At 32.8% G+C, this 27,737-nt stretch overlaps 1 protein-coding gene across 1 annotated transcript; it reads right to left on the reverse strand.

Moving 5' to 3' along the window:
- Nucleotide 1: 1 nt before the first annotated feature.
- Nucleotides 2-27,461, reverse strand: LOC120893022 (ankyrin repeat domain-containing protein 26). The gene is made up of 8 exons (XM_078017296.1): nt 27,433-27,461; nt 27,186-27,250; nt 18,149-18,239; nt 16,499-16,702; nt 14,917-15,119; nt 13,331-13,544; nt 7,839-7,881; nt 2-6,760 (listed from the first exon to the last, which is right to left on the reverse strand). Exons 4-8 carry the CDS (start codon nt 16,682-16,684, stop codon nt 6,651-6,653), a joined length of 756 nt encoding a protein of 251 aa, XP_077873422.1. The 5' UTR covers nt 16,685-16,702; nt 18,149-18,239; nt 27,186-27,250; nt 27,433-27,461; the 3' UTR covers nt 2-6,650.
- Between the last annotated feature and the right edge of the window lie 276 nt (nt 27,462-27,737).

The following is a 27,737-nucleotide window of genomic DNA, read 5'->3' on the forward strand; positions in this document are numbered from 1 at the left end:
ATTGATATAAGCAGCAAAGAGGTGTTTATTGTGAGCTAGCTTGGTCCTCGTGTGCACACAGTAACTGGTGAACTGAGAGGCCCCGAGCCCAGGGTTTATAGCAGTTTTATACACTCTTTGGGGAACAGGGACTTCACATACATCATAGCATCTCTTAGCAAATCATCACACAGCACGGGAAAATCAAACAACTCTTAACATTGATTAGCAAATTCACTAAAATCAGGAATAAGACAAGGTTGGCCATTCTCACTACTCTCATTCAATGTATTCCTTGAAACTCTAGCTAGAGCAATTAGACAAGGAAAGAATATTATAGGGATACAAATAGAAAAAAATGCCTCTGAGAATGACATGATCCTTTACCTAGAAGACTAACCCCCCCACAAAAAAACCTCACCAAAAGACTTCTAGAGTGGATAAATTAATTCAGTAAAGTGGCACAATATAAGACCAACATACAAATATCAATCACTTCCCCACATTCCAATAAGGAATCTGTAAAGAAATAAATCAAGAAAACTATCCCATTCATAATTACCTCAAAAAATACTTGGAAATAAACCTAACCAATGAGATTAAGGACCTCTACAATGAAAACTACAGAACACTGAAAAAAGAAATTGAAAAAGATCTTAGAAGACAGAAATATCTCTGATGTTCTTGGATAGGCAAAATTAATATTGTTAAAATGCCCCTACTAACAAAAGTGTTACCTGCATTAAAATACCCATGATATTCTTCATAGACATAGTAAAACAGTGCTAAAATCCACCTGGAAGAATAAAATACCCTGAGTAGCCAAACCAATAAGAGCAAGACTGTAGGCGTTGCAATACCTGATCTGAAATCATAGAGCTGTAGTAACTAAAAGCAGTATGGTATTATAATCAAAACAGAAAAGAAGACCAATTTAATAGAATAAAAGAAAGAGGAAAAATTGACATAGATACAGTTATCTGATCCTCAAAGAAAGTAGCAAAGTATTTGCAGGAGAAAAGGCAGTCTTCTAAAAAATGGTGCTGGGAAAACTGGATATCAATATATAAAAGAAAAAAAAAACTAAATCCGTCTTTCACCCTGCACAAAACTCAGCTGATCTAGGAATTAGACCAACAATTTAGCAATTGCTAGAAGAAAATGTAGGCCCAACACTCCAACGTATTGGCATAGGCACTGACATACTTAAGAAGACTTCTAAAACATAAGAAATAAAACCAAGAATGGATAAGTGGAAAGACATCAAATTAAAAAGCTTCTCCATAGCAAAGAAAATAAGAATTTGAAAATAGAATAGTGGAAAATCTTTGCCAATTACTTTTTTAAAGGGAATTTAATATACAGAATATACAATTTTTTAAAAAAAAATTACACTAAGAAAACTTCAGCTCAATATCTCTAATGAATATAGATGCAAAAATCCTCAATAAAATTCTGGCAAATCGGATACAAAATCATATAAAAAAGACAGTGCAACATGATCAGTGGGATTCATCCCTGGGTTGGTTCAACATGCGGCAATCAATAAAAAAAAATTCATCACATCAGTAGACTTAAAGATAAGAACCATCTCAATAGATGCAGAAAAAGTATTTGACAAAATACAGTGCCCCTTTATGTTCAAAACATTAGAAAAACTAGGGATAACAGGAACTTACCTCAACATTGTAAAAGCTATCTACACTAAGCCTCAAGCCAGCATCATTCTAAACCGAGAAAAATTGAAGGCATTCCCTCTAAAATCTGGAACAAGACAGGGATGCCCTCTCTCACCACTTCTATTCAACATAGTTCTTGAAACACTGGCCAGCACAATTGGACAGATGAAAGAAATTAAAGGAATTACTATAAGAAAAGAAGAACTTAAACTAGCACTATTTGCTGATATGATTCTATACCTAGAAGACCCAAAAAACTCTACCAAGAAACTTCTAGAACTAGTAAATGAATTCAGCAAAGTGGCAGGATATAAAATCAACACCCATAAATCAAAGACATTTCTGTGTATCAGTGACAAATCCTCTGAAAAGGAAATGAAGAAAACTACCCCATTCACAATATCCTCAAAAAAAAAAATACTTGGGAATCAACAAAGGAGGTGAAAGATCTGTACAATGAAAACTATAGAACCCTAAAGAGTGAAATAGAAGAAGTCCTTAGAAGATGGAAAGATCTACCTTGCTCATGGATAGGCAGAATTAATATTATTAAAATGACCATACTACCAAAAGCACTATACAGGTTCAATGCAATTCTGATAAAAATCCCAATGGCATTCCTCATAGAAAAAGCAATTCATCTGGAAAAAAAAGAGACCCAGAATAGCTAAAGCAATTCTAAGCAGGAAGAGTGAAACAGGTGACATCACTATATCAGACCTTAAACTATACTACAGAGCAAAAGTAACAAAAACAGCATGGTACTGGCACCAAAAGAGGCTGGTAGACCAAAAATACAGAATAGAGGACACAGAGACAAATCCACAAAATTACAACTATCTTATATTAGACAAAGGTGCCCAAACTATGCACTGGAGAAAGCATAGCATCTTCAACAAATGGTGCTGGGAAAACTGGAAATCCATATGCAACAAAATGAAATTGAATCCCTTTATCTCACCATGCACAAAAGTTAACTCAAAATCAATCAAAGATGTAGGAATTAAACCAGAGACTCTGCGTCTAATAGAAGAAAAAAGTAGGCCCTAATCTCCATCACGTTGGGCTAGGCCCCAACTTCCTTAATAAGACGCCTATAGCACAAGAATTAAAGCTAAGAATCAACAAATGTGATGGATTCAAACTAAAAAGTATTTTTCTTAGCAAAAGAAATAATACGTGAGGTGAATAGGGAGCCTACATCCTGGGAACAAATTTTTACCCCTCACACATCAGATAGAGCTCTAATCTCTAGGATATATAAAGAGCTCAACAAGATAAACACCGAAAAACCCCAAATAATCCAATCAATAAATGGGCCAAGGACCTGAACAGACACTTCTCAGAAAAGGATATACAATCAATTAACAAATATATGAAAAAATGCTCATCATCTCTAGCAATCAGAGAAATGCAAATTAAAACTACTCTAAGATACCATCTCACTCCAGTAAGAGTGGCAGTCATTATGAAGACAGACAATAAGTGTTGTCGAGGATGTGAGGAAAAAGGTACACTCATACACTGTTAGTGGGACTGCAAATTGGTGAAGCCAATTTGGAAAGCAGTATGGAGATTCCTTGGAAAGCTGGGAATAGAACCACCATTTGACCCAGCTATTCCTGTTCTCAGACTATACCCAAAGGACCTAAAAACAGCATACTACAGGGACACAGCCACATCAATGTTTATAGGATCACAATTCACAATAGCTAAACTGTGGAGCTAACCTAGATGTCCTTCAGTGGATGAATGGATAAAAAAATGTGGCATTTATACACAATGAAATATTACTCAGCAATAAAAAAGAATAAGATCATGGCATTTGCAGGTAAATGGATGGCATTAGAGAAGATTATGCTAAGTGAAGTTAGCCAATCCCCCCCAAAACAAATGCCAAATGTCTTCTGATATAAGGGGGGTGACTCAAAGTGGGGTTGGGAGGGAGAGCATGGGAGGAAGATTACCTCTAGATAGGGAATAGTGGTGGGAGGGAAACAGAGGGACAAGTGAAATAGCATGGATGGTGGAAAGAGACCCTCATCATTATACATTATATTACATATAAGAATTGTAATGCAAAAAATAGTAATGAGAGCTCATGTATAATGGGATTATTTGGCGTGAACATACTTTATATACAGAGTTATGAAAAATTGTGTTGTGAATAGATAATTATGATTGTAATGCATTCCACTATCATCATGTAAGAAATAAAAAAAAATAAAAAATACATTAAGAATAATCAACAACAAGAAGTAACCCATTGAATAAATGGTCAAAAGTACTAAACAGACATGTCTCAAAAGAAGAAATACAAATGATCAACACACATAAGAAAAAAACGTTTAACATCCCTAGCATTCAGGGAGATGCAAATCTAAACTACTTGGAGATTTTATCTCATTCCATTTAGAATGGTAACCTTAAAAAATATAATAACAAATTCTGGTAAGGGTGTGGACAAAAGGTACACTCCTAAATTATTGACTGCAAATTTTACAACCAGTTTGGAAAGCCATATGGAGATTTTTTAAATGGCTAGGAATGGAACCACCATATGACCCAGCTGTACCACTGATATTAGATCTTAAAGCACATCAAAAATTATTAGCAGTGCAATTTATAATTGCAAGTTATGAAACCAGCCTGAGTGCCCATCAACAGATGAATGAATAAAGAAGATGGGATATATGTGCACAGTGGATTTTAACTCAGCCATAAAGAAGAATGAAGTTATGGCATTTGCTGGTAAATGGATGGCACTGGAGAACACCATGTAAAGTGAAATAAGCCAGAATAAGAAAATCAAGGGTCAAGCATGCTCTCTCACATGTGGAAGCTAGAGCAAAATAAGGATAAAAAATGGCAATCTCATGAAAATAGAAGGGAGATCTGTGGAAATGAGGAGGGACTAGAAAAGGGAGAAACTACAGAATGAAATGGAACAAATTATTGTGTGTACACATGGATATACCAAGTGAATTACAACTTTAGGTATACCTATAAGGGAACAATTTTAAGAACATAAAATAAATAGATGGCAGATGAGTAGAGTAAGAGAAACATGGGGAAGGAGAAGGGGAGGGAAAAGGGAACTACTGGGACCTGAAATGGAGCAAGTGACTTTCCATGAAAATGTGAAATCTATCAACAGGAACCCTGATATTATGTATAACTATAATGAACTAATTTAAAAAGTATAAAAATTTGAAAAACACAAATAAGTCATTAAAGTCATGATTGATTCCACCAAACTTTTAATGGCAATTCAGTTGTTGGCTGTTATTTAAACAGCTAGCAGTTAGATAGTTTAAGTATGAAAAATTAAAAAGACTAAATTTTCATTTGTAAAATCTACTTAAGACATAGTTATGAATACCAAGAAACAGTTATTATTTTGCATTTCCAACATGATAATTAACATTGTTTTATATTGTTTGTCCCTTAAAAAGCATTAGAGCTGTTACTACTTTTGTTTTGTCTTTTTTCTCTTTCTTTATGAATGAGTGGTTTATAAGTCACGACTACTGTGTTTTTTTTGGATACTGTGGGTCTGTGTTCAATGTCTGTCACCTTTTGTTCTTCTGAAAATGCCTTACCTCTCCTTTGTTTCTGAAGACTGGTTTTGTGTATTCTGGGTGTTTTTTTTTTTTTTTTTAATTTTCTTCCCTCAGCACCTTCAATATATGATTCCACTTTCTGCTGCCTTTGGATTTTTCTGCAGATAAGTCTTAGGATGGGTGTATTGAACTCCTTTATATGTTACTTCCTTCTATTGTTGCTTGGATGATCCTCTTTTTGTCCTTGATCTTTGAGAGTTTCAATATAATCTTTATATTGGGTGAACCTGATTGCTTAACTTTGAACTTCCTGTGTCTGTATATTAGCATCTTTCTCTAGGTTTGGAACATTTTCTATTATCATTCATTTGAGTAAACTTTCTGTCCCTTCAGTTATGATTGAGTCTTTGGTTGACACCAATGACAGGGGGATTGGACTTTTGATGGTGTCTCTTCAGAAATAAAGGAGAGATTAGGACATTTGCAGATGAACAAAAGGCGACAGACTCATTGAACACAGACGTACATTATGAGACAAACTAGAAGAAAAAGATGCCAATATGTACAATGAGAATCTCTAAAGGTATAAAATCTACAATTATGGGTAAATGTCCACAATATTCAGAACTCCCTAACACAGTAATCATGAACTGTAAACACTTATTCATAAAGGAAGATTAAAAGACAAAACAAATAAAAATAACAAGAACTACAATGATTATTTATGAAACAAACAATGTAAAATGATGTCTACAATGATGTTGGAAATCCAAAATATTTTAACTGTTTATTGGATGTAGAAATCTTCTTGATTCTCATTATTTCTGACTGTTTGTGTATTTTCAAGTAACCTGTCTTTGAGGCTATTTTTTGAAGCTACTGAACTCTTCCTGTATTTTGTATATTCTGATATTGGTGTATTATATTCTGTTTTTCCCTTTGTTTATTTTATTTCTTAGCTCTAGGATTTTTGCCTAAATTTTAAAAAACCACAGTCACTTTTACATTAACCAACATACTGAACTAACCAGGATGTCCATCAGTGGATGAGTGGATTGATAAGAAGAAAATATGGTGTGAATATACAATAAAATATGATATAGCAATCCAAAAATAAAATCATAGTTTACAGCAAAATGTCCTATAGATTATCATCAGACATATGTTACAAAAATATTTTCTTCCAATTAAGTTTTCATGTCCAATATTCAATAGGAAGTAACTAAAATATAATATTAAAATATAATTATAAATTATGGACTTATGAATAAGTAAGTAATAAATAACTACTTTAAAATAGTATCACAATATAATGCAATAAATATATGGACATATAAAAAAGTTAAAATAAGATATCAAAATATAATTATAAATTATAGGCTTATGGATAAAATATTACATTGCAATTCATACATATATATGAACATATTTAAAATCTGTGTATCTTCCTGTGAATCCTCCTTTGGAGATTTCTACTTGACTTATTAGTAGATGATGGGGGTGCAGGTCTAAATAGTTCATATTGTAATTCAGCAGTAGCTTAAAAGAAAATGAAAATATTACATTCCTTATCTGAAAGATTTCATAATTGTCTAAATAAAGGTCAGTAAGTTGAGAATTTTTTTATCAGTGTTAATAAATGAAAAATATGTATGTTTATAATACCAACTTGTGACTAAATATAATTCAATTATACTTGACCCAGAATTAAGTTTCATTGGGGCTAAGTATTAGAGTTTCTGGTTTTCCCATTGTTTATTTATCCAACAAATGTATGCTAAGGGACTATGACAAGCACCAGAATGACAATATGAAGGTGATAGTGTCCACCCTTCAACAATTGCATGATGTGTTTCTCCCCACCAACCCATCAACTGGCAATTCACATACAGAGTCATGGGTACTATGATAGGTGTAAAACATAGCACACTATAGGAACACAGGGAAGGGACCTTGTCATTGTAAATATTGCAGACTTTCTGGTGGAGGTGAGCTGTAAATGGATACCTGAAGGATAAGGAGAAAGTACACAGAAAGAGAGAAGTACAATGCAAAGAGTTAGAGATAAGGAAGAAAATGTGGAATTACAAGTAATACAATTTGGCTAGAAGTTATAAAAAAGAGACAGGATAAGAGAGAAAAATGAGGTGGGATAACCTGTCAAGAATCAAACTGATTTATGCTTTTTTAATTTCCAGGTTTTGGAATTTGGAACTTTTCCTGATGGCCTATGGTAAATCATTCTCATTACAATGTAAATGACAGTAGATTTAAAGGGGCATTTGTTAATAACAGGTCAGGAATTCTAAATGCTTGCCTAAGTAGCTTTTTGGCACCAAATCTGAGAAGTTGGTGAAACCTTTGTTTTCCAAGAATAGTTTCAGTGTGCAGTCTGACAGTTTCAGAGATGGCAGAAGTAAAGAAAGTGTTGAACTAAGAAAAGAGAAGCATATACTTTTGAGATTTTTAAAATATATGAAACATGAATAAATGAGGAATAAGTATGTTCTTCCTTAGAGGTGTTTTCAACATCTTTTGACATAAGGAAAATAATTAGTTATTGTTTATTTGAAAAACCAGTTCATCTATATTTGATACACAAATTTTGGCAACATACCTTCATTAATTTGTGTTTCCACGTTTTGTAATTTCTGCTGGAACTGAAATAGATCAAATGTTATTTATAATGTTAAAGTTAAACAAGAAACATTATCATGTGAATGATATATAACTTTAAATATTTGGACTTTAAATAGGACTTGTAAGCAGAGCTAATGTAGGGATTGCTTACAAAATAATAATATAAATTGTTACTTATTTTGTATTGATAATAGAGAACACATACAAAATGTGGTTTGGATTAATCTGATAAGCAGTATAATTAATATCAATCTACTAAATATACATGATTTTAGAACAGTGATGTTTTAGTTTACTAATACAAAGATTAAACCACTCCATTCATTGTTTATACTGAAGGCATTACTTTGTGATTCTGAGAAACCTCTGCCCTTTATAAAAGTTTAATCAATTTTTTTCAATTCAATGGATTTTTCCTTAAAATAAATTTTCTATTCTATACTTTTAGAAAATTAAAAATTTAACATATGTTCTATGCTATTTATTTTTAAGCACAAAATCTAGAATATGTATGTGAGGTGAAAATTCTTCTGGCAAAAATTTAAAATATTATGTTGTCTAGATGATGACCAAACATTTTTGTTGACTAATCATACTTATCTATTTAATTATGAAATATCAAACTATCTGAAAGTATCCCAACAAGAGTATTACTTAAATGTTTTGCATACAAGCTATTCTCTTACTAATGCCCCAAGCAGGTTCTTAGCAAGGTGCACTGACTTTAATACATAATTCATGGTGATAATGATAAGGTGATACCTAATGCCTTTAAAAATTTTAGGTATAAAGGCAAATTTCTTTGACTGAAAGATATTACAATATTTTGAGTATCACATCCTATTTCTGTGAGAATAACATTAAAGATGAGTCTTGTAAAAGTAAGAACTCATTACCAGATGATGAGAGAAGCCTTTTTTGAAAAAATCGTGCATTATCATCAATAAACACTATTTAGAACATAAATCACATTTTATAAGACTTGAATAAGGAACTACACCAAGGTAATGTTATTATCTTTCCCCCCAAAAGTTATTCTTTATATTTATTACTATAAATGGTAGATTTTATTATGTTTTTATAAACACACCCCAAATACTTTCAAAATACATAAATTCTGCTTAGCTGAAAATGATATACTTTCTTAAAACACTTCTTAATTTTGTATAGAATAAAATTTCCTGCCCTTTTCTCCTCTGCCACTTTGTTTAGTGCTGGGTATTGAATCCAGGGCCTCTTGTATGCTAAGAATACACTGCCACTAAGCTACTTCCCTACCCATATGCTTAATATGCTTAACAAATCTTAACTCTTATTATTACCACTCATATTGTGGTATGATAAATTTCAGTCAGGGTTTTTTTTCTTACACTTAAAGGACACATAGTAGAAGTAGTTGCTTCTGCTCTATTTCCCTGCATGAATTATCTTCCATTCTTTGACTCTAGAAACTTGGCAGCATAAATGAGCTGAGGAGAAACGACTTTTGGGAAAGGGATAACAAGAAAGAAAAGACAGCTCAGAGGGATAGAGGGCAGACTAAGAACACTGGGGGTGAGCAGGCTGGCCTGGAAGAGAGTACATAACAGCTGAACTATGTGGAGTACTAAAAGTTCCAGGTTTGTCCTGGATGGTGGGAGGTGGAGGTGATTGAGCTGACAAGTGAAATCTGACAAACTCAGCATGTGTTTTTTAAAGTCCATTTCACTCAATTCTTACTTATCCATTAAATCATAAAGATTCCTTATTTCTATTAATAGAAATTCAGAACTGTTACCCTCAGTTAAATGGCTTAACATTTTCCAGCACAGACTACAAAGAAAAAAGTGAGAAACATGTCTTGGAGGTATTAATCTCTCTCTGTCCTATTCTGTCAGATAACAGTGCTGCCAAAGGCTTTCAAAGTGTTTAAAGCAACAACTTAGGAGAAACTAAATGTTACCAAAAGAAATAAAAAGCTTAATAAATTGCTAATTTTCATTTTATGCTCAATAACCAAATCAAAAGTCTGAAATAAGACATATTTTCCAGAAAACATTTCTCCTTCCTTGTTAACCTATATTTTTCTGGGTGGACACTGTGTTTCAGATGGTGGAGGAATCTTGAAGTCCAATCTTAAGAAGCCAGTAAAGTTGTAACTTAATTTATACTTTTCAATTTTCAAAAATATAAGGTGAAAAAATTATACCCATTTGTTTTAGTTATTTTTTCTTGATGTAACCAAAGATCTGACAAGAACAATTTTAAAGAGGAAAAAGTTTATTCTGGGATACATATTTTCAGAGATCTCAATCCATAGTTAGCTGGGTTCATCCTTTGGAGCTCAAAGTGAGGCAACACATCATGGTGGAAGGGTATGGTGGAGGGAAGCAGCTGAGAACGGGGAACCAGGAAGCTGAGACTCCATTTGCCAAGGACAAAATATAAACTGCAAAGGCACTACCCCAAAGACCCACCTTCCTCCAGCCATAACCTACCTGTCTATGGTTAGCACCAAGTTAATCCTTATTAGTGGATTAATGTACTGATTAGGTAAGGCTTTGAAAACCCAGTCACCTGTAAACACTCTTGCATTGTTTCACAAAAGATCTGGGAGACACCTCATATCTGAATCATAAAAACAGTAGACCAATGTACCATGAACTTTAAGCTCATTAGAAGAATTCCCTCATAGCTGGTAGTTTTCAAACCATGTCCTCAGAAATTGATGTTTCCACAGGGGGCACTGAATGATGCAGATGTAAGAAAGTTCCACCCTCACAGCCCCCATAATTCCTGTAGAGAGAGAGCACTCATTTCTATTTGTTTTATATCATGCAGATTCATGAAAAGTTTTTAAATAGAAAATTTATATTCTTTGAACAAAAATGTTTAGAAAAGTAAGAAAGCCACAATGTCACTAGTTTTACATAAGAGCAAAAACATTCTTAGGGATATTACAGCTTACATGAGTTCAAAAGCCAACTGATGGCAGGTCAGGAATGGCCTTAGTTGTTCTTACTAAAGTATGTAGTTCTGTGTAGTTACTTCTTGCATATTCAGGAACACGACAAAGGTTTTTAAACATAGCTCTGAGAAAATGCATATGCAAAACTGCCATGTAACTCAATGATATTTAAAGCATGAGGCATAAAAGCTCTCTAATAAATTATACTTTCTAAAGTTATGAATAAAAGGGAAGAGAATAAAAATTATATTATTTTTGTTAGTAAGGAGTGCAATACACTCTTTAAAAAAAAACCCTCTCATATTTTAAACAATGGAGCAAAGAACATGAAAGAAAAAAATCTTTACTTGAATAAAGCAAGCAAATTTTTCCTTACAAAATGGTATATTTTGTCCAAATAAGATTTGTTTTCCAAAATCAATTGATAAATGAATTATCTATGTTGTAGATTATTTATATCAAAATTTAAAACACACAAAAAGAGATTTCTCTTTACCATCTTGCCTACTTTTGGCCAACTTTCTAATCATTACTTAGGATATACAAAGATATGTGCTTGATTTCAATTACTGTTTAAATTCAGGCAGGAATTTAAATGATAGGAAAACCTTCATTTCCCTGGCCTCAAATTTCCATGCAGTGATTTATATTCTCTCTACTTTCCTCATGAGAAGAGAGGATATTTATCTACTGGAGAAATTGGATGAAGTACAATGAAATCTCTATTTGCAAATGACATGATTACCTAGATAATCTTAAAGAATCTTCAAAATAAATATTGAAACTACTAATATAAAGGCACAAAAACTACTAATACTATACTCATTTTGAATAATTGTGAAAAAATAATGTAAGTTTGAAATTTCTAAAAATTATAATAATAGTATTCCCCAAAATGAAATACATAGGCATAAATTTAACAATAGAGGCACAGGACATGTATGAAAAAAAAAAACCTAATGATAAAAAAAGAAAGTTCTACATAAATATAAGTTAAACTGTGTTCGTGGACCAAAGACTAAATATCAAATTTAAATTTTGCTTGTCATATATAACTAATTAGGCTCAAAACTTCATCTTGTTGAATTAGGTCCTGCCTTCCTTAACCAGACTCCTAAAGCACAAGAAATAAAATTAATAAATGAGATGGATTCAAAATAAAAAGCTTCTTTGCAGCAAAGAAAACAATCAATAGCATGATGAAAATGCCCAAAGGGTGGGAGAACATCTTTACGACATGTACATGAGATAGAGTACTAATAATCTCCAGGATATATAAAGAATTCAAAAAACTTAATACACACACAGAAACACATAAAAAACAATAAATGGGCTAAGGAACTTAACAGAAGAAGATATACAATCGATCAACCAAAAAAAAAACAAACAAATATATGAAAAAATCTTCAACATCTCTAGTAATTAGATAAATGCAAATGAAAACTACTCTAAGACTTAATCTCACTCCCATCAGAATGGCAGTTATCAAGAATACAAGCAATAAAAAGTGTTGGCAAAATATGGAGAAAAAGGTATACTCATACATTGTTGGTGGCACTGCAAATTGGTGCAACCAATCTGGAAAGAAGTATGCAGATTCCTCAGAAAAATTGAAATGGAACCACCATTTGACCCAGCTATCCCACTCCTCAGTCCATACCCTAAGGACTTGCCTAATTATTTTTAAAGCTATTGTAATAGTAATATTCTTTTTTTTTTTAATTTTTTTTTTAAAGAGAGAGTGAGAGAATTTTTAATATTTATTTTTTAGTTCTCGGCGGACACAACATCTTTGTTGGTATGTGGTGCTGAGGATCGAACCCGGGCCGCACGCATGCCAGGCGAGCGAGCTACCGCTTGAGCCACATCCCCAGCCCATAATAGTAATATTCTTATTTTACAAATATTGAGATAAAGATGCTATAATGAATCAGCCATTAGGATATACACTTCAAGAAAATGAAAATATTTTTACTTAAAAAAGAAATTACTCTTTAAAATTAATTAGTCTTTTTGAGTATTATACTTTTTAAGTTTCTAAATGAATTTATCTGAGATTCCTTTAAGTTATACACATACATATGTGATGAAATATTTGTTAATCAAACATTCACTATGATTAGGAGTGGTATTCTTGGGATGGTGCAGGAAAGCTTGAAAAGTATTATGAAGTACACCCAAGGTAAAATCACTTGGAAGGTAAGCCAAAGCAATTCAAAGGATCCAGTTAGTTACAGGCAATAATATTCATTTTGGAAAATCTAACTTAAATTGAGATTTTTAAAGAAAGCTAAGACGTATCAGTTAATTTATTGAAAAATGGGACAAGTAAATAGGAGCCCAGGGACAATAAAAACAGTGACATTTCTGTGTTTCTCTCTCTCTCTCTCTCTTTCTCTCTCTCTCTCTCCAGATCATTGTGATCTTTATTTAGCACGTATAGGTCAACTAAACAACATAGTATTTCACCAAATTAAAAAGAAAAAACAAATTCTATAAGGGGAAAAAGCTGATAAACTAACCTTAGTTAGATATTTCTTCAAGGTTTTACATGAAGATTGTGGGTATGAGATAGGCATTTCTCTTGGCATAAAATTTCTGTTGAGTCCCAAGTTGCTATGAAGATTTCTTTCAAGAGGACCCTCTCCAATAGGCCTTGAGTTCCCAGTGCTATTCTGCTGTATCACCAGAAGTCTGTTATTGGTTTCTTCTAGCATCTCAATGGCTCTGCAAAGACTGTAAAAGGCAAAGTCTTAGCATTTCATTTTCCTCTAAATGACTCTAAAATGACTCGCATTAAAAAATTTTGCCATAATTATAAATGGAATTTCCCATCAAACAGTGTCTTACCAATAATGTGTCAGCATGCATAGTGTATACAAACATAGGCTTTATACTGTTCTAAAGATGTACATATGTTTCCAGGGGCATTCTTATCTAATAAGTAATTTAAACAAAGCAGGAGAGAGGGAAATGGCTATTATGACATATCATTTCATAGGGAACCCTGCTGCTTTCTTGAAGGATCTTAAAAGATTCTTAAGGATGCCACTAGAAACACTTGCATTTAAAGAGGAACTGTTGAGATGATGGACATTTAATTTGTTTGACTATAATAGTCACTTCATAATATACAAATATATTATAGCACCATGTTGTATTCCTGCATTTTGTACAATTTAAAATGAGACTGAGAAAAAAAAAACCCTAGAAATACTTGCTTGTAGCAAACCATTTTAGCAACTTAAAAGCCTTCCCTTAAAGACATATTAAGCATTTGCTTTCAGCATCTGGACATTCTATCCATGGAGGAAATTAAGCATCTAGCAATGAGGACTATTTAGAGCAGCCACCACTAAGAGACAAGGAGATGTCTGAGTTAGTGGTCCAAAAGAATTAAAGGGGTGGGGGGAGAAGAATGAAAGCAGGTCCCAAGGCAGTTAGCTTATGACATCATTACCAAGACATCAGAGGTGGATCTGTCCTTTCTATCTTCCACATCCCCACTCACACCATCCAAAGGATATTTTTAAGCACTTTGTGAATTCTATCTCCCTTCACCCCAGTAACAATCATTCCTTGAATCATAAGTATTCCTTTATGTAGAGTAGAAAAACCCATGAAGCACACTTTATATCTTGGTGTCTTCTGGTGACAATACCAATGATCCTAATCAAGTTAATACACCAAGGGCCAGAATTTGCCCAGAATATTAGTATTAGTACTTGAACCTTGAGATTGAAGTTGTACTCTTATAGAAAATAGTTAAACTTGTTAATATTTCTGTATTAGGGAATGCTGATAAGAAATTTTATAACAGTAGAAATATGTTAGTTATAAAGCTTCAAAAACTATTTGCTGAAAGAATAATAGATCAAGTTAACTACATGAGAATATTGAAGGGGAAGAAAGCCATAAAAGGAGGTAATATAAAATATTCTGAGCTAACATTTAAAGATAAATTCATTTAGCAGCATCATTTTAAAAATTATATTGTTTAGTTGGCATTCACATCCTATTAGTAATCTCATAAACCTGTTTTGCTAGAAATTATGCTTTAGAGAAAAATTAAGTACAATTCTTTCTATGATTCTAGATTTTGGCTTACTCATTTAGTTCACTTGACAATGATTTTCTAAGTAAATGTTCTTCTAGATAGAGTTGTTTGAATTTTTCCAGTTCTGTTTTGGTAGAATTGTTTTGGGTTCTACTTTGAGAGACTTCAGATTCCAGATCTTTAATTCTGAGTTCCATCTCATTTCTTTGGGTTTCTCTTAACTCAAATAAATGATCTCGATGTTCTGTTTCTTTCTAAAGCAAATTAAAATAATATTTAAAAAATAATTATAACCCCAACAGTTATCATATGTGTTTCTTTTCTTTTTTTAAAAAATTTAAATTTGTTTTAATTAGTAATACATGACAGAATGCATTTATGCACTTTGATTTATCATACATAGATGGGATATAACTTCTCATTTTTCTGAGTGTACATGTTGCAGAATCATATTGGTCATGTAGTCACCTATATACATACAGTAATAACGTCTGTTTCATTCTACTATCATTTCTATCCCTACCTCCCCCCACCCCATCACTTCCCTATACCTAATCTAAGGTAATGCTATTCTTCCCTAGTGTCCTCTGCCTTATTGTGAATTATCATCCGCATATTAGAGAAAACATTCGCCCTTTGGTTTTGTTAGATTGGCTTATTTAGCTTAGCATGATATTCTCAACTCCAACCATTTACTGGCAAATGCCATAATTTTACTCTTCTTTAAAGCTGAGTAATATTCCATTGAGTATATATACCACATTTTCTTTATTCATTCATCTATTGAGGGACACCTGGATTGGTTCCATAGACTAGCTATTGTGAATTGAGTTGCTATAAACATTGATGTGGCTGCACACCACAGTAGTTTCCTTTACATCTGAGTCAGTGATTCAGAGAGCAATGTTAGTTACATGAAAAAAAGATGAGATGCTGGAATTTATTATATTTATCATCAACTGTGAAATCTTTGTATCTGAAATATAAAAAAAAATCTGTGTGTGTGTGTGTGTGTGTGTTACTGAGGATGGAATCCAGGTCCTCAAGCAGGCTAGGGAAGCATTTCACCACTGAGCTACAACTCAGCCATGAATTACTCTTAGTTCTCATGTGAGATGAACATTCAAAGAATCTTATGATAGATTCAAAACAATGATTAAAAAATTGAACAGCATAACCTAGGAACAATCTGAAAGTGTTATAATTAAAAAAATATTTTTAGTTGTAGATGGACACAATGCCCTTTTAAAATTTATTTATTTTTATGTGGTGCTGAGGATCATATCCAGTGTCTCATACATGCTAGGCAAGTGCTCTACCACTGAGTCACAACCCCAGCTCTAAAAGTGTTATAATTTCTATGTAACAATTTTAATTTTCTTCCTAATAGTCTTGTTTAATGTCAACTAGTCTTAAGAAATCAAATGATTCTCCAATAAAAGCTTTTATTCTGAAAAATCAACTTAGTTATATTAATTATTAATGTGAAAATATTTACAGGGAATACAGATGTCATCTTCCTTCTAAAAGTCTATTAAATTGCTCTAAGGGAGGTAGAAGAAGAACATAACACAATGCATCTAAAACATAATTTTCAGTGAAAGGAATTAAAGCACATTGCAGATAAATTTACCTGTAAAAATAGATTGATTTGTTTTAAGGATGTTTGTAATTCATTATTAAAATGTTCTTCAAGTTCTTTTTTATATTTTCCTAATTGTCCTTCAATGTTTCTTTCCATATGACTTTTTAGTTTTGTTACCTCCTGCTCCAATTCCTTTTTATCTTCTTTTAGTTTTTGAACTTGCTCTTGAATCATTTTCCTACATAAAAACTCCTAACAAAAACATTGATATTTATTATTCACATGAAGATACTAAAGATGGACTCTTAAATTTTGCTGTATGTTCATCAATATGCATGAATAAAGTAATTTGGCAATGAAAGAAATAGGCTGAGAATAATTTAAAAAATCCTACCATATTTGACATACATTCAGTTGCCACAACATATGCTATATACTAGAATCTGAGAATTTGGTCCCTTTAATGACTCAGAAAGTAAACCACTAGGAGTCTCAAAAACCATATTTCTTATACTCATCATTTTTTGCCACAAGACATTTACATTTGATCTTAGGTGTTTATTTTTCTATGAATATTTCATGTCTTTCCTTCTTAAAATTATTCAAAGGTGATTTGGGAGTTCTTCAGGAGGAATTAGGTTGAGCAAACTACTTGGATGCACATGCAGGCTGTTTCTATGACAAGAGTACAGACTACTATGACTTGCTTCTAATAAACAATGTGATAAAAGTGAAGCCACTTAATTTCAAACACTAGGTTAGAAAATCAGGTATTTCATCTGATTTCAACTATTGAACTCTAAGTGAGGCAGCTTTGAGTATTTATTTATCATTCTGGCATGTATCTTCATTTTCCCTTAATCAATGCAAAAGTAAAGAGAACATTATGGAATAATTTTAATTTTTCAGTAGGGAAACAAATGTAGTGTCCTTTGAATGTAAATAATTTTAATGTAATATGTCTTTTACCTTAATTCAATCTCATTTGGTGAAGACTATCTCATCTTTATGTTGTAGCACAATCTTCTCCATAACATGCATCTTGTCTTTAAAATTTTGAAGTTCAAATCACTTTGATTATTATTTGTCTTTCATAAGTAAACTGAATACTACCTGATTTTAAGTGCTGTATTCTTTGGATGAGTTGAACTATTTACTCCATATAGCCTGTACTGAGCTATAAAGCCAATGAAAACTCCAATGAAGTACCACTTCTATAGAAACAAAGTATACTGGTATTTCCTTAGGGCTGAATAGGTGAATAGGGAAAGCTAAGGTTGGATGACATATGGGTATGAGATTTATTTTTAGGGTGATATTCTATATTCTAAATATTCTACAATCAAGATGATGATTGCATGAAAGTATAAATACATGTCATTGAATTATACAATTTAAATGACTGAGTTTCATGTTATGTTAATTATATCTTAATAAATATGTGACCTAAAGTTTTATATCATGATTTAGTACTCATGATTTTGGGGCATGTAATGGTGAAGTGTTTGGCTTTAAATTATGAGCCAGGATTCATGACATAAGAGAATCATCACTATGGATCTTTCATAAAAATATATTTTTCATTAATATCAAGTCTATAAAAATTTGAAAAGATCTTCATTTCAATACTCATAGCATGGAGAAATTTTATTTTTCAAAATCAATTTATTTGGGTCCTAAAAGTGGCTAACCAATTACCTTTTGGCTTTCAATTTCACTGGCTTTCAAATCTCCATTGAAACCATGCTCTTCATATTTATATTTATTTAACTTCTTTTCTGTCCTCAATCTGCAAAAATGTACATAAGTATGTCAAATAACAACTATTTAAACATTCTTTAATCAGATGTTATGTTTTATCACATAAAAGAAATTATATGATCCTTTAATTTGTTTCAGCCTAACATTATGTGAAAACATTCTAATAAAATTAGAATGTGATATGAAAAGATGTTTTAAATTTATATGGTGGATAAAGAACTGATATTCAAAACATATATAGAATTATTATAGACGTGTATACCAATTTTGGTATGTTAACATAAAACATTTAGTATGTTACTATAAAACCATATTTAGTATGTTAATATTAAATATTACTATAACCTCTAAATCATTATCTAAGATAAAAAAGAAGATTATATTCAGATACAAATTTTTTAGAAAGAACAATACACTTTGGTATTTGTTTACCATGGTCCAAGTAGAAAAGAAAGTAAACAGAAAAAATGTCCTGGGGGACTGGAGATGTACTTCATTGGTAGAACATATGCTTAGCCTGTGGGAGGACCTGGGTTCCATCCCAGCACAGAAAACTAAAGGAAACATCAAGAAGATTATTCAAAGCAGATAAAGAGGCAAAGAAAAAAAATATTTGAGAGAAATATATATAGAGAAAAGAAAACAGGTGAAATTTTAGAAGAAAGGAAATCAAAGAGAAATGATGGATAAAGATTCAAAAGATTGTTTTAAGAAGAAATTTAGAGGTCTTTGCAAGCACAATATTAACAAAAATGCAACAGAGGAAAAGCCAGGCCCAGGTATACAATTAGATGACAGAAAATATTCATTAGAATAAGAACAAACTCATACACTCAGCAAATAAATAGTTACCCAGTCATGCTGGGGGCTTCAAAGATGCTAGAAAACATTCAATGTTTTTATAATCTGATGACACAAGCAGGGTTATTCATTTCATTTTTAAGTCATGTATCTTTTTCTTTTTTTTCCTTGAAATACCTTGATCTTATTTATTTATTTTTATGTGGTGCTGAGGACTGAACTCAGGGCCTTGCCTGTGCTAGGGGAGCGCTCTACCAATGAGCCACAACCCCAGCCCAGTCATGTATTTTTTTCTATGTATGAGACACATATAAAGTCAGCCCTCTGTGGGGGTTCCCAGCCCAAGAATCAAACCCCATGGATTAAAAATACTTGGAAACAATGATTCTGTATTGAACTTTTTTTCTTGTCATTCTTCCCTAAACAATACAGTATAACAATTATTCATAAAACATTACAATATATGAGCCTAATATAAGTGATGGAGAAATGATTTAAAGTAGGAGGATGTGAGTAGGTTACAAGCAAATATTACACCATGTTTCATAAAGAAAATGGATATTGATATTGCTATCTGTAGGGGATACTGGAACAAACATCTGCAGATACCAGGAGATGCCTATATATTCCAGTTGTGCATGTGTGTGTGTGTGTGTGTGTGTGTGTGTGTGTGTGTGAACGTGTGTATATTACAGCAGAAGTTTAATAACATGCATACCTCATGTACACATGAAAAATACCCACACAAAAGGAGTATATTTCCATGACTTATACCTACAAAAATAAAGATCCAGAAATAAAAAATATAAGCTAAGTCAAGATAATTCTTGCTATTATTTAAGAATGATGCAGATAGGCTTTTAGTTATTCAAAATGTATGAATGCTTGGGGGACATTACAAAAAGAAGGAAGAAGTTCAAATTTTAAAATTTAAGATGAATGAAGAGGGCAACCGCCATTCTATACCAAAGATATTTGTATTATTGTTTTCATAATAATTAAAGAGTAAATGTAATATTTTGGCATTTTATAATGAGTTCCAGGTTTTGGTGTTAGTTTCTGAAGTACATTTTAAGATAGAATACTTTGTCAAACTATGAAAAAGTGTATGTAAAATAAATTTGTGTTTAGGTTTTAGAAAAAATAGTTTTCATTAATGAGTGGTTAAAAAGATTATTAAAATCTTACCCTCTTAGCATTGTTTCTAATTCTCCACTTTTCTTCTTTTCTTGATCCAAAGCATATTCCAAAGATTGATTTAACTTAACAAGTTTACTTAATTTTTTATCATCTCCAGGCTTTGAAAAAATTTTATAAAAAAGTTTTTTAAAGATCTAGATACTCTGTTTTCTTAAAAAGTTCTTGTAATTAGTTTACAGAAATCATGTATTTAGTCAGGTTCATAAAATGCAGTGTATAATGCCGAATGGCAATCTTCAGAAATAATGACTTAACACAACTAACATTGATTTACCCTTTTACTATCTGTTTAGGAATTTACATTGCCAAAATTTATTTGTTCAAAATAGAAGTTTTTACACATAAGTGTTAATGGAAAAAAAATTTTAAAGGACTGGTTCAGCATTTTAGTTTCTAAAGATGCCTGAAAAACGTTTTTTAAAAAATATTTCAATTTTATTTAAATCATTTTCCTAAGACAATTTTCAGAAACCTCCATTCTGAGTTCCAGGATATTCTTGATCCTCACCTAATTGGCATGAGAAAAATTTCCAAATTAACCATTTCTCTTTAAATTTTCAGTCTTCTTCTTAATATAAAAAAAATAACTCTGGCTTGATTGTTAAATCTCTAGACTTCAACCTACATTACCTAATCCACATTAGCAGCTCTGAACTCTTTAAAGAGGTCATTTATGCTTTTCTTTCTTCCTTCTAGTTCACTTCTCAAAGAGAACAATCTCACAAGCCATTACCCTGGTGGATTTGTCTGGCATATAGCTGACATCACACATGATTATGTCCATTCTTAATGGTGTTACTTGGATGTAGTAATTTTCCCATTAGGTTGGAGAGGGGGCAGAATTTACTCTTAGGAGGGTGTCCAGCATACTTTATTTTTCTTTCTTAATGCTAGACTTTCCCATGAGGGTCAGATTATCAATTGTTTGCCTTGGTTTTCTTTTGAATAATTTCCTTTTCTATACAGACATGGCCTCATGGAAGTCTTGGTCAGAAGTTCCTTTTACATGTATCCTCAACTGTATTATCTGGAGGCTTGAGCCAGGTAGAGCTTTGTCTCCTTGCCAATGTAGACTCTTCCCCTCAAAATTGTGTCTGTCACATCTCTTAATCCAGGTAACCCATTATGTAGGAACCCATGATGTGGGAGACTTCGGGAGAAGTCAGGGGCTATTGATCTTTACTATACACACCTTAAAAGCTGTCTCATTCAATTTTTCATTCAAAGAGTAGACTTCAGATCAGCTAATGATCCTACACTGTATCCCTAATTCATTTCTTTGGGAATCTACAGAAAACCATTCATTATTTTCAAATACTTTTAAAAGATTTTGGATGCTCTCACCAGTTTTTCAGTTTTTTATACCTTAACAGATTTCTGCAACATAGCTATGTAAGTGAATTTAATTTTTAATTACATCTATAAAGCACTAATTTAAAAAAGCATAAATACATAAAAGGGAGACCAGTAGCATAGATCAAAGGGAACAAGGGGAGGAATAGAGGTACAGACTGAAAAACGTCTTTGCAACAAAGGAAACAATCAGTCCTGTGAAGAGAGAGCCAGCCAAATGGGAAAAGATCTTTACTATCCACACCTCAGATAGAGCACTAATCTTCAGGATGTAAAAATAACTCCAAAAACATAACAACAACAACAACAACAAAAACCCAATCAATAAATGGGCAAAGGAAATGAGCAGACACTTCACAGCAGAAGATACGCAATAGATCAACAAATATATGAGAAAAATGTTCAACATCTCTAGCAATTAGGGAAATTCAAATCAAACTACTCTAAGATTCCATCTCACTTCAGTGAGTATATTAATTACCAAAAATTCAAGCAACAATAAGTGCCAGTGAGGATGTAGGGGAAAAGTAGACTGATTCATTGCTGGTGGGATTGCAAAATGATGTAACCACTTTGGAAAGCAGTATAGAGATTCCTTAGAAAACCTGGAATGGAACCGCCATTCAACCCAGCTATCGAACTTCTCAGTGTATACCCAAATGGCTTAAAATCAGCATACTACAGGGACACAGCCACATCAATGTCTATAGCAGCATGATTCACAATAGCTAAACTGTGGAACCAACATAGATGCCCTTCAATAGATAAATGGATAAATAAACTGTGGAATATACACACAATGTAATATTACTCAGCCTTAAAAAAATGAAATTGTGGCATTCAGAGGTAAATGAATAGAGTTGGAGAATATTAGGCTAAGCAAAGTAAGACAATCCAAAAAAAAAAAAAAAAACCAAGTCCAAATGTTTTCTCTGTAAGTGGATGCTGATCCATAATGATGAGGACAAGGTAAGAATGGAGGAATTTTGGTTAAGTAGAGAGAAGTGTGGAGAGGGGAGGTGTGTGTGTGTGTGAGTGTGTGTGTGTGTGTGTGTGTGTGTGTGTGTGTGTGTGTGTAGGAAAGAAGGTGGAATGAGATGGACATTATTACTGTATGTATGGGTATAATTAGATGAACATCATGTACAACCAGAGAAATGAAAAGTTGTGCTCCATTTGTGTAAAAAGTGAAATAAAAAAGTTAAAAATAAAAAAGACTGAAAACAGGTGAATGGGAAAAATCTGGTTTCTGAATCTATGATTCTAGGAGCACTTGTTACTCTGTAAGGGCCTATTAAAACAAGCAGCCATTTCTACCTTTTCACTGGTATCTCTTTTATTTAAAAAATTCAAACAGAAAATTATATTTCTTTGGGATAAGTGTTCATGTAATGATTCACTATCCATTCTTGATAAATACAAATAACAATACTTTATCCTCTAAACCTCATTGAAAGGCTTGGATTACAAGAGAAATTTAAGAGGCTGGGGCTGTGGCTCAGCAGTAGAGTGCTTGCCTAGCATGTGCAAGGCCTGGGTTTGATCCTCAGCACAACATAAAAATAAATAAAGAAAATAAAGGTATAGTGTCCAACTACAAATAATTTTTGTTAAAAATTAAAATTCTAGATGAAATAATTACTTTTTAAAATTTATTTAAATTTAAAGTTATTCTAAAATATTAGCAGGTATTCTAACATATAGTTGTACACTAATGTCCACAGCAGCAGTATCCACAATAGCCAAAAGGTAGAAATAATTCAAAAGTCCATCAACAGATGAATAGATATATAAAAAAAGTTTTATGCATAAAACATTAGTTTTAGAATATTACCATTTTAAATTAAAGTTTTACTTACAAAATCAGTAGTTTTATGAGTTCAGTGAACTTCTCTTATAAAGAGTAATTGCACAACTCGTAGCAAGTAATATCCACATAAATACAACAAGTATTTTTGTCAATGAGACTTATCATATTGCCTATCATATTGTTAGAGAATGAAAGTTCCATATGACAAGAGTTAATAAGAGACTGACTTACCATATTTGGTCTCAATAGTTTTTTCTGTAGCTGTTCAATTTTCTCTGACAGATTTTTTTTACTTTGACTTTTAATGTGGAATTTTCAAGTTGAAGCCTAAAAGGTATATTTTATTTTTTTAAGAGAGAGAGAGAGAATTTCAATATTTATTTTTCAGTTTTTGGCGTACACAACATCTTTGTATGTGGTGCTGAGGATCGAACCTGGGCCGAAAGCATGCCAGGCGAGCACGCTACCACTTGAGCACATCCCCAGCCCCCTAAAAGGTATATTTTAAAACAATTATTCCCACAGACCAATTTTTTGGGGGGTCCTGGGGGTTGAACTCAGGGGCACTTAATCACTGAGCCACATCCCAGCCATATTTTATATATTTTTCTAGAGACAGGGTCTCACTGAGTTTCTAAGCACCTCACTTTTGCTGTGGCTGGCTTTGATTTAGTGATTTTCCTGTCTTAGCCTCCTAAGCCACTGAGATTACAGGTGTGCACTGCTGCACCTGCCCCAAATTTTAAAAATATGACAAATTTCTGAACAAACTTCGGAGAGTAATGAAATAAACTCCTGAAAATTTGAGAAGTAGACTTGGTAACTATAATTTTTTTCTAGATGTACTTTGTGGATAATGAGCAACATTGGAGCATAATGTGGAAACATTGTGCATCTTTTTTTCTTTTTGCAGTGCTTGGAATTGAACCCAGGGCCTTGGGTATGCAAAGCACCAACCCTACTGCTGAGCCACTTAACCAGCCCAATATTATGTGTTTCAAGTAACATAAATGCTGAAAATTTCCCCTGGGTGCATCATAACTGTTAAAAAATTCTTATACTACACTGCTTTTTTGCTTTATAAGTATTCAAGTTATTTTGAATACTGTTTAGATTATAGGTGATCTTGCCATTTCCTAGAGAACTACACTTACTTTGTATATTGATTCTTGTGTTCATGCAACTGAAAAAAAAAAAAAGGAAAAACAAACTTTACTAATCTAATACAAATCTCCCCAAAAGGTTGTTTAATGTTAAAATTTTGTATGAACATGTCTATACCTGTTCCTCAGCATATTGTTTATGGTTACTTTTGTGATGTAACTGCATAGTTAACTAAATTATTGCAACACTTGATCTTAAAGCCCATGAAGCCTTAGAGCCTTTTATAAAATTTATATAAAAACTTTATGAAAAATTTGCTTTTCCCGTACTCTAGTACGGAAAACACATTATTCTTGTTTTCAAATTCTGTTTTATCAGTTACTCAAACTGATATTGGTAAAATGGGAAAAAATAGAAAATTCCCTTAAGATAAATATATATGTCTATATTTAAATTATTTACAGTATATTACATATTACATCTCTTTCTCTAATATATATATATATATATATATATATATACATACATACATACATACATACATACATATTTGTATTCTGATCACCATGAAATTATAATTTGAAAAATTCATATACATATGAATATACATATGGGACCAAATCTATGCCAATAAAAAATTAACATAATGCTTTAGGTGACAACTAAATGTTTTATACAATCCTTTGAGAAGTAGTATTAACAGAGACACTGGGGTGCATGTAAAACACCCACTCCACTGAATCCTAGCTTGCTAGTTATTAACTGTGTGGTCCTGAAAAATATTAACTTTCTAGATCTCAGTTTCTTCACCTGTGAAATGGAGATAATAATAGTTCTTACCTCATGAGACTTGGGAATATTGAGTTAGGGACTATAATAAAGTACTTAGGGTGACCGCCTTCACTCACCTGCATGGAAGCCTAGTCCCAGGGTAGGCCCAGGATAGGCCTATTCTGCCCCACTTACCAGCAGACCCACACCAGAGCTGAGGCCTGGCCCAGGGCCACCCCAGCAGACTTGCATGGGAGACCATTGGATCCCAGGCCTAACCCAACTCCATCTTGAGTGACTGCAGCCATTGCCCTAGCCCTCCCAACACAGTAGCCTCCATTCTATGACAACAGATAGGTCTAGAAGCAGCTACATCTCAGAGTAGGCAGCCCAAAGTCAGTGTAAGGTCCACCCTTTCAGTCCCATATCTGAAAGAGTTTGCATTTATCTTGGGACACCCCCATAGATATTGTGAGTTATCTCCCCTATTGCTGCCACCACCTATAGTTGCTGTAGAATCCATTGCTGGTCACTGGCAGAAACTGGAATCCAAGGTGTTACAGATAATCTGCACCAATACTATAAGATTATAGGGTAGAAAATACCATAAATCCACTCTGCAAAAAAAGGAAGACACATAGACAACATTAAAAAAAAAAAAAAGGGAAAAAAGTGCCCCCAACAAACCAGGAAACCACAATAACAGAACCATGGACAGCACAGTTGATGAAATGTCAGACAAGCAGTTCAGGATGTATGTAATAAAATGATCTGTGAATTAAAGTATTACCTAAATGAGCAAATACTAGCAAAAATTGATCATTTCAACAAAGATATAAGAGAGAAAATATAGGCAACCATTGATCACACCAACAAAGAGATAAGGGAGCAAACATAGGTAGCAAAACATTACTTTAAGAAAGAGAGAGTCTGAAAAAAAACCAATCAGAAATCCTTAAAATAAAGGAGAAACAATAAACCAAAGAAAAAACTCAATAAAAAGCATCCCCAACAGACTAGATCACTTGAAAGACAGAAGGTCATATAATGAAGACAAAGTATATAATCTGGAAAGTAAAGTTGACCACACAGTGAAGATGGTCAGAAACCATGAACAGAACATCCAAGAATTATACAATAGCATCAAAAGACCAAATATAAGGGTTATTGGAATAAAGGAAGGCACAGAGATTCAAACCAAAAGAATGCACAATCTCTTCAAGAAGATAATTTCCCAAAAATGAAGAATAAATTGAAAAATCAAATACAAGAGGCTTACAGGACACCAAATATACAAAATAACAACAGATATACACCAAAGCACATTATAATAAAAATGTGTAGCATTCAGCATAAGGTTAGAATTTTAAAAGCCATAAGAGAAAGAAATCAGATCACATATAGGGGGAGACCAATTTGGATCTCAGCAGATATTTTAATCCAGACCCTCAAAGCCAGGAGATCGTGGAACAACATATACCAAGCTCTTAAAGAAAATGGATGCCAACCAATAATCCTGCAAAATTAAGCTTCAGATTTGATGATGAAAGAAAATCTTTTCATGATAAACAAACGTTAAAAGAATTTACAGTGATAAAGCCTGCACTAAAGAGCATCCTCAGCAAAATAATCCAGGAGAAGGAAATGAAAAACAACAATGAAAATCATCAAAGGGAGGAACTACACTAAAGGAAAAGGCCAAAGGAGAAACCAAGTTACATTGAAAACTAAAAATAAACCAAATTGTCTGGGAACACAAATCTTATTTCAATAATAACTGAATGTAAATGGCCTAAACTCATCAATTAAAAGACATAGCCTAGAAGATTGGATTAAATAAGAAGACCTAACTATATGTTGTCTTCTAGAGACTCATTTCACAAGAAAAGATATCTACTGACTGAAGGTGAAAGGGTGAGAAAAAAACATACTCACATCGACCACGTAAACAAGCAGGTGTTTCCATCCTTATCTTTGAGAAAATGGACTTCAAATGAAAGCTGGTGAAAAGAGATAAAGGGGCACATTTTATACTGCTTAAAAGATACATACATGAACAAGACATAACAATCATAAATATCTATGCTCCCAACAATGGGGCATCTATGTATGTCAAACAACTACAAGAACAAAATAGACCACAACACAATAATACTGGGTGACTTTAATATACTTCTCTCACCACTGGACAGATCTTCCAAACAAAAACTAAACAAAGAAACTATAGAACTCAATAATATAATCAATAATTTGGACTTAACAGACATTAACAGAATTAACAGATTTAACAGATTTAACATTAACAGACATTAACAGACTTAACAGACATTAACAAATTCCATCCATTAACAAGAAAATACACTTTCTTCTCAGAAGCACATGGATCCTTCTCCAAAAAAGATCATATGTTATGCCACAAAGCAAGTCTTAGCAAATACAAAAAAATCCCCAGAGATACTACCCTGCATTCTCTCAGATCATAATGGA

The sequence above is a fragment of the Ictidomys tridecemlineatus genome, chromosome 7 (assembly GCF_052094955.1).
Source record: "Ictidomys tridecemlineatus isolate mIctTri1 chromosome 7, mIctTri1.hap1, whole genome shotgun sequence".
Taxonomy (NCBI): Eukaryota; Metazoa; Chordata; class Mammalia; order Rodentia; family Sciuridae; genus Ictidomys; species Ictidomys tridecemlineatus.

Coding starts and splice junctions, on each gene's coding strand:
- LOC120893022 (XM_078017296.1), bottom strand. CDS start 16,684: ATGATTCAAGAGCAAGTTCAAAAACTAAAAGAAGATAAAAAGGAATTG. Junction 15,120..16,498: donor AAATCAATCTATTTTTACAG/GTAAATTTATCT, acceptor AATTTGCTTTAG/AAAGAAACAGAACATCGAGA. Junction 13,545..14,916: donor TTGTCAAGTGAACTAAATGA/GTAAGCCAAAAT, acceptor TGCCTTTTACAG/TCTTTGCAGAGCCATTGAGA.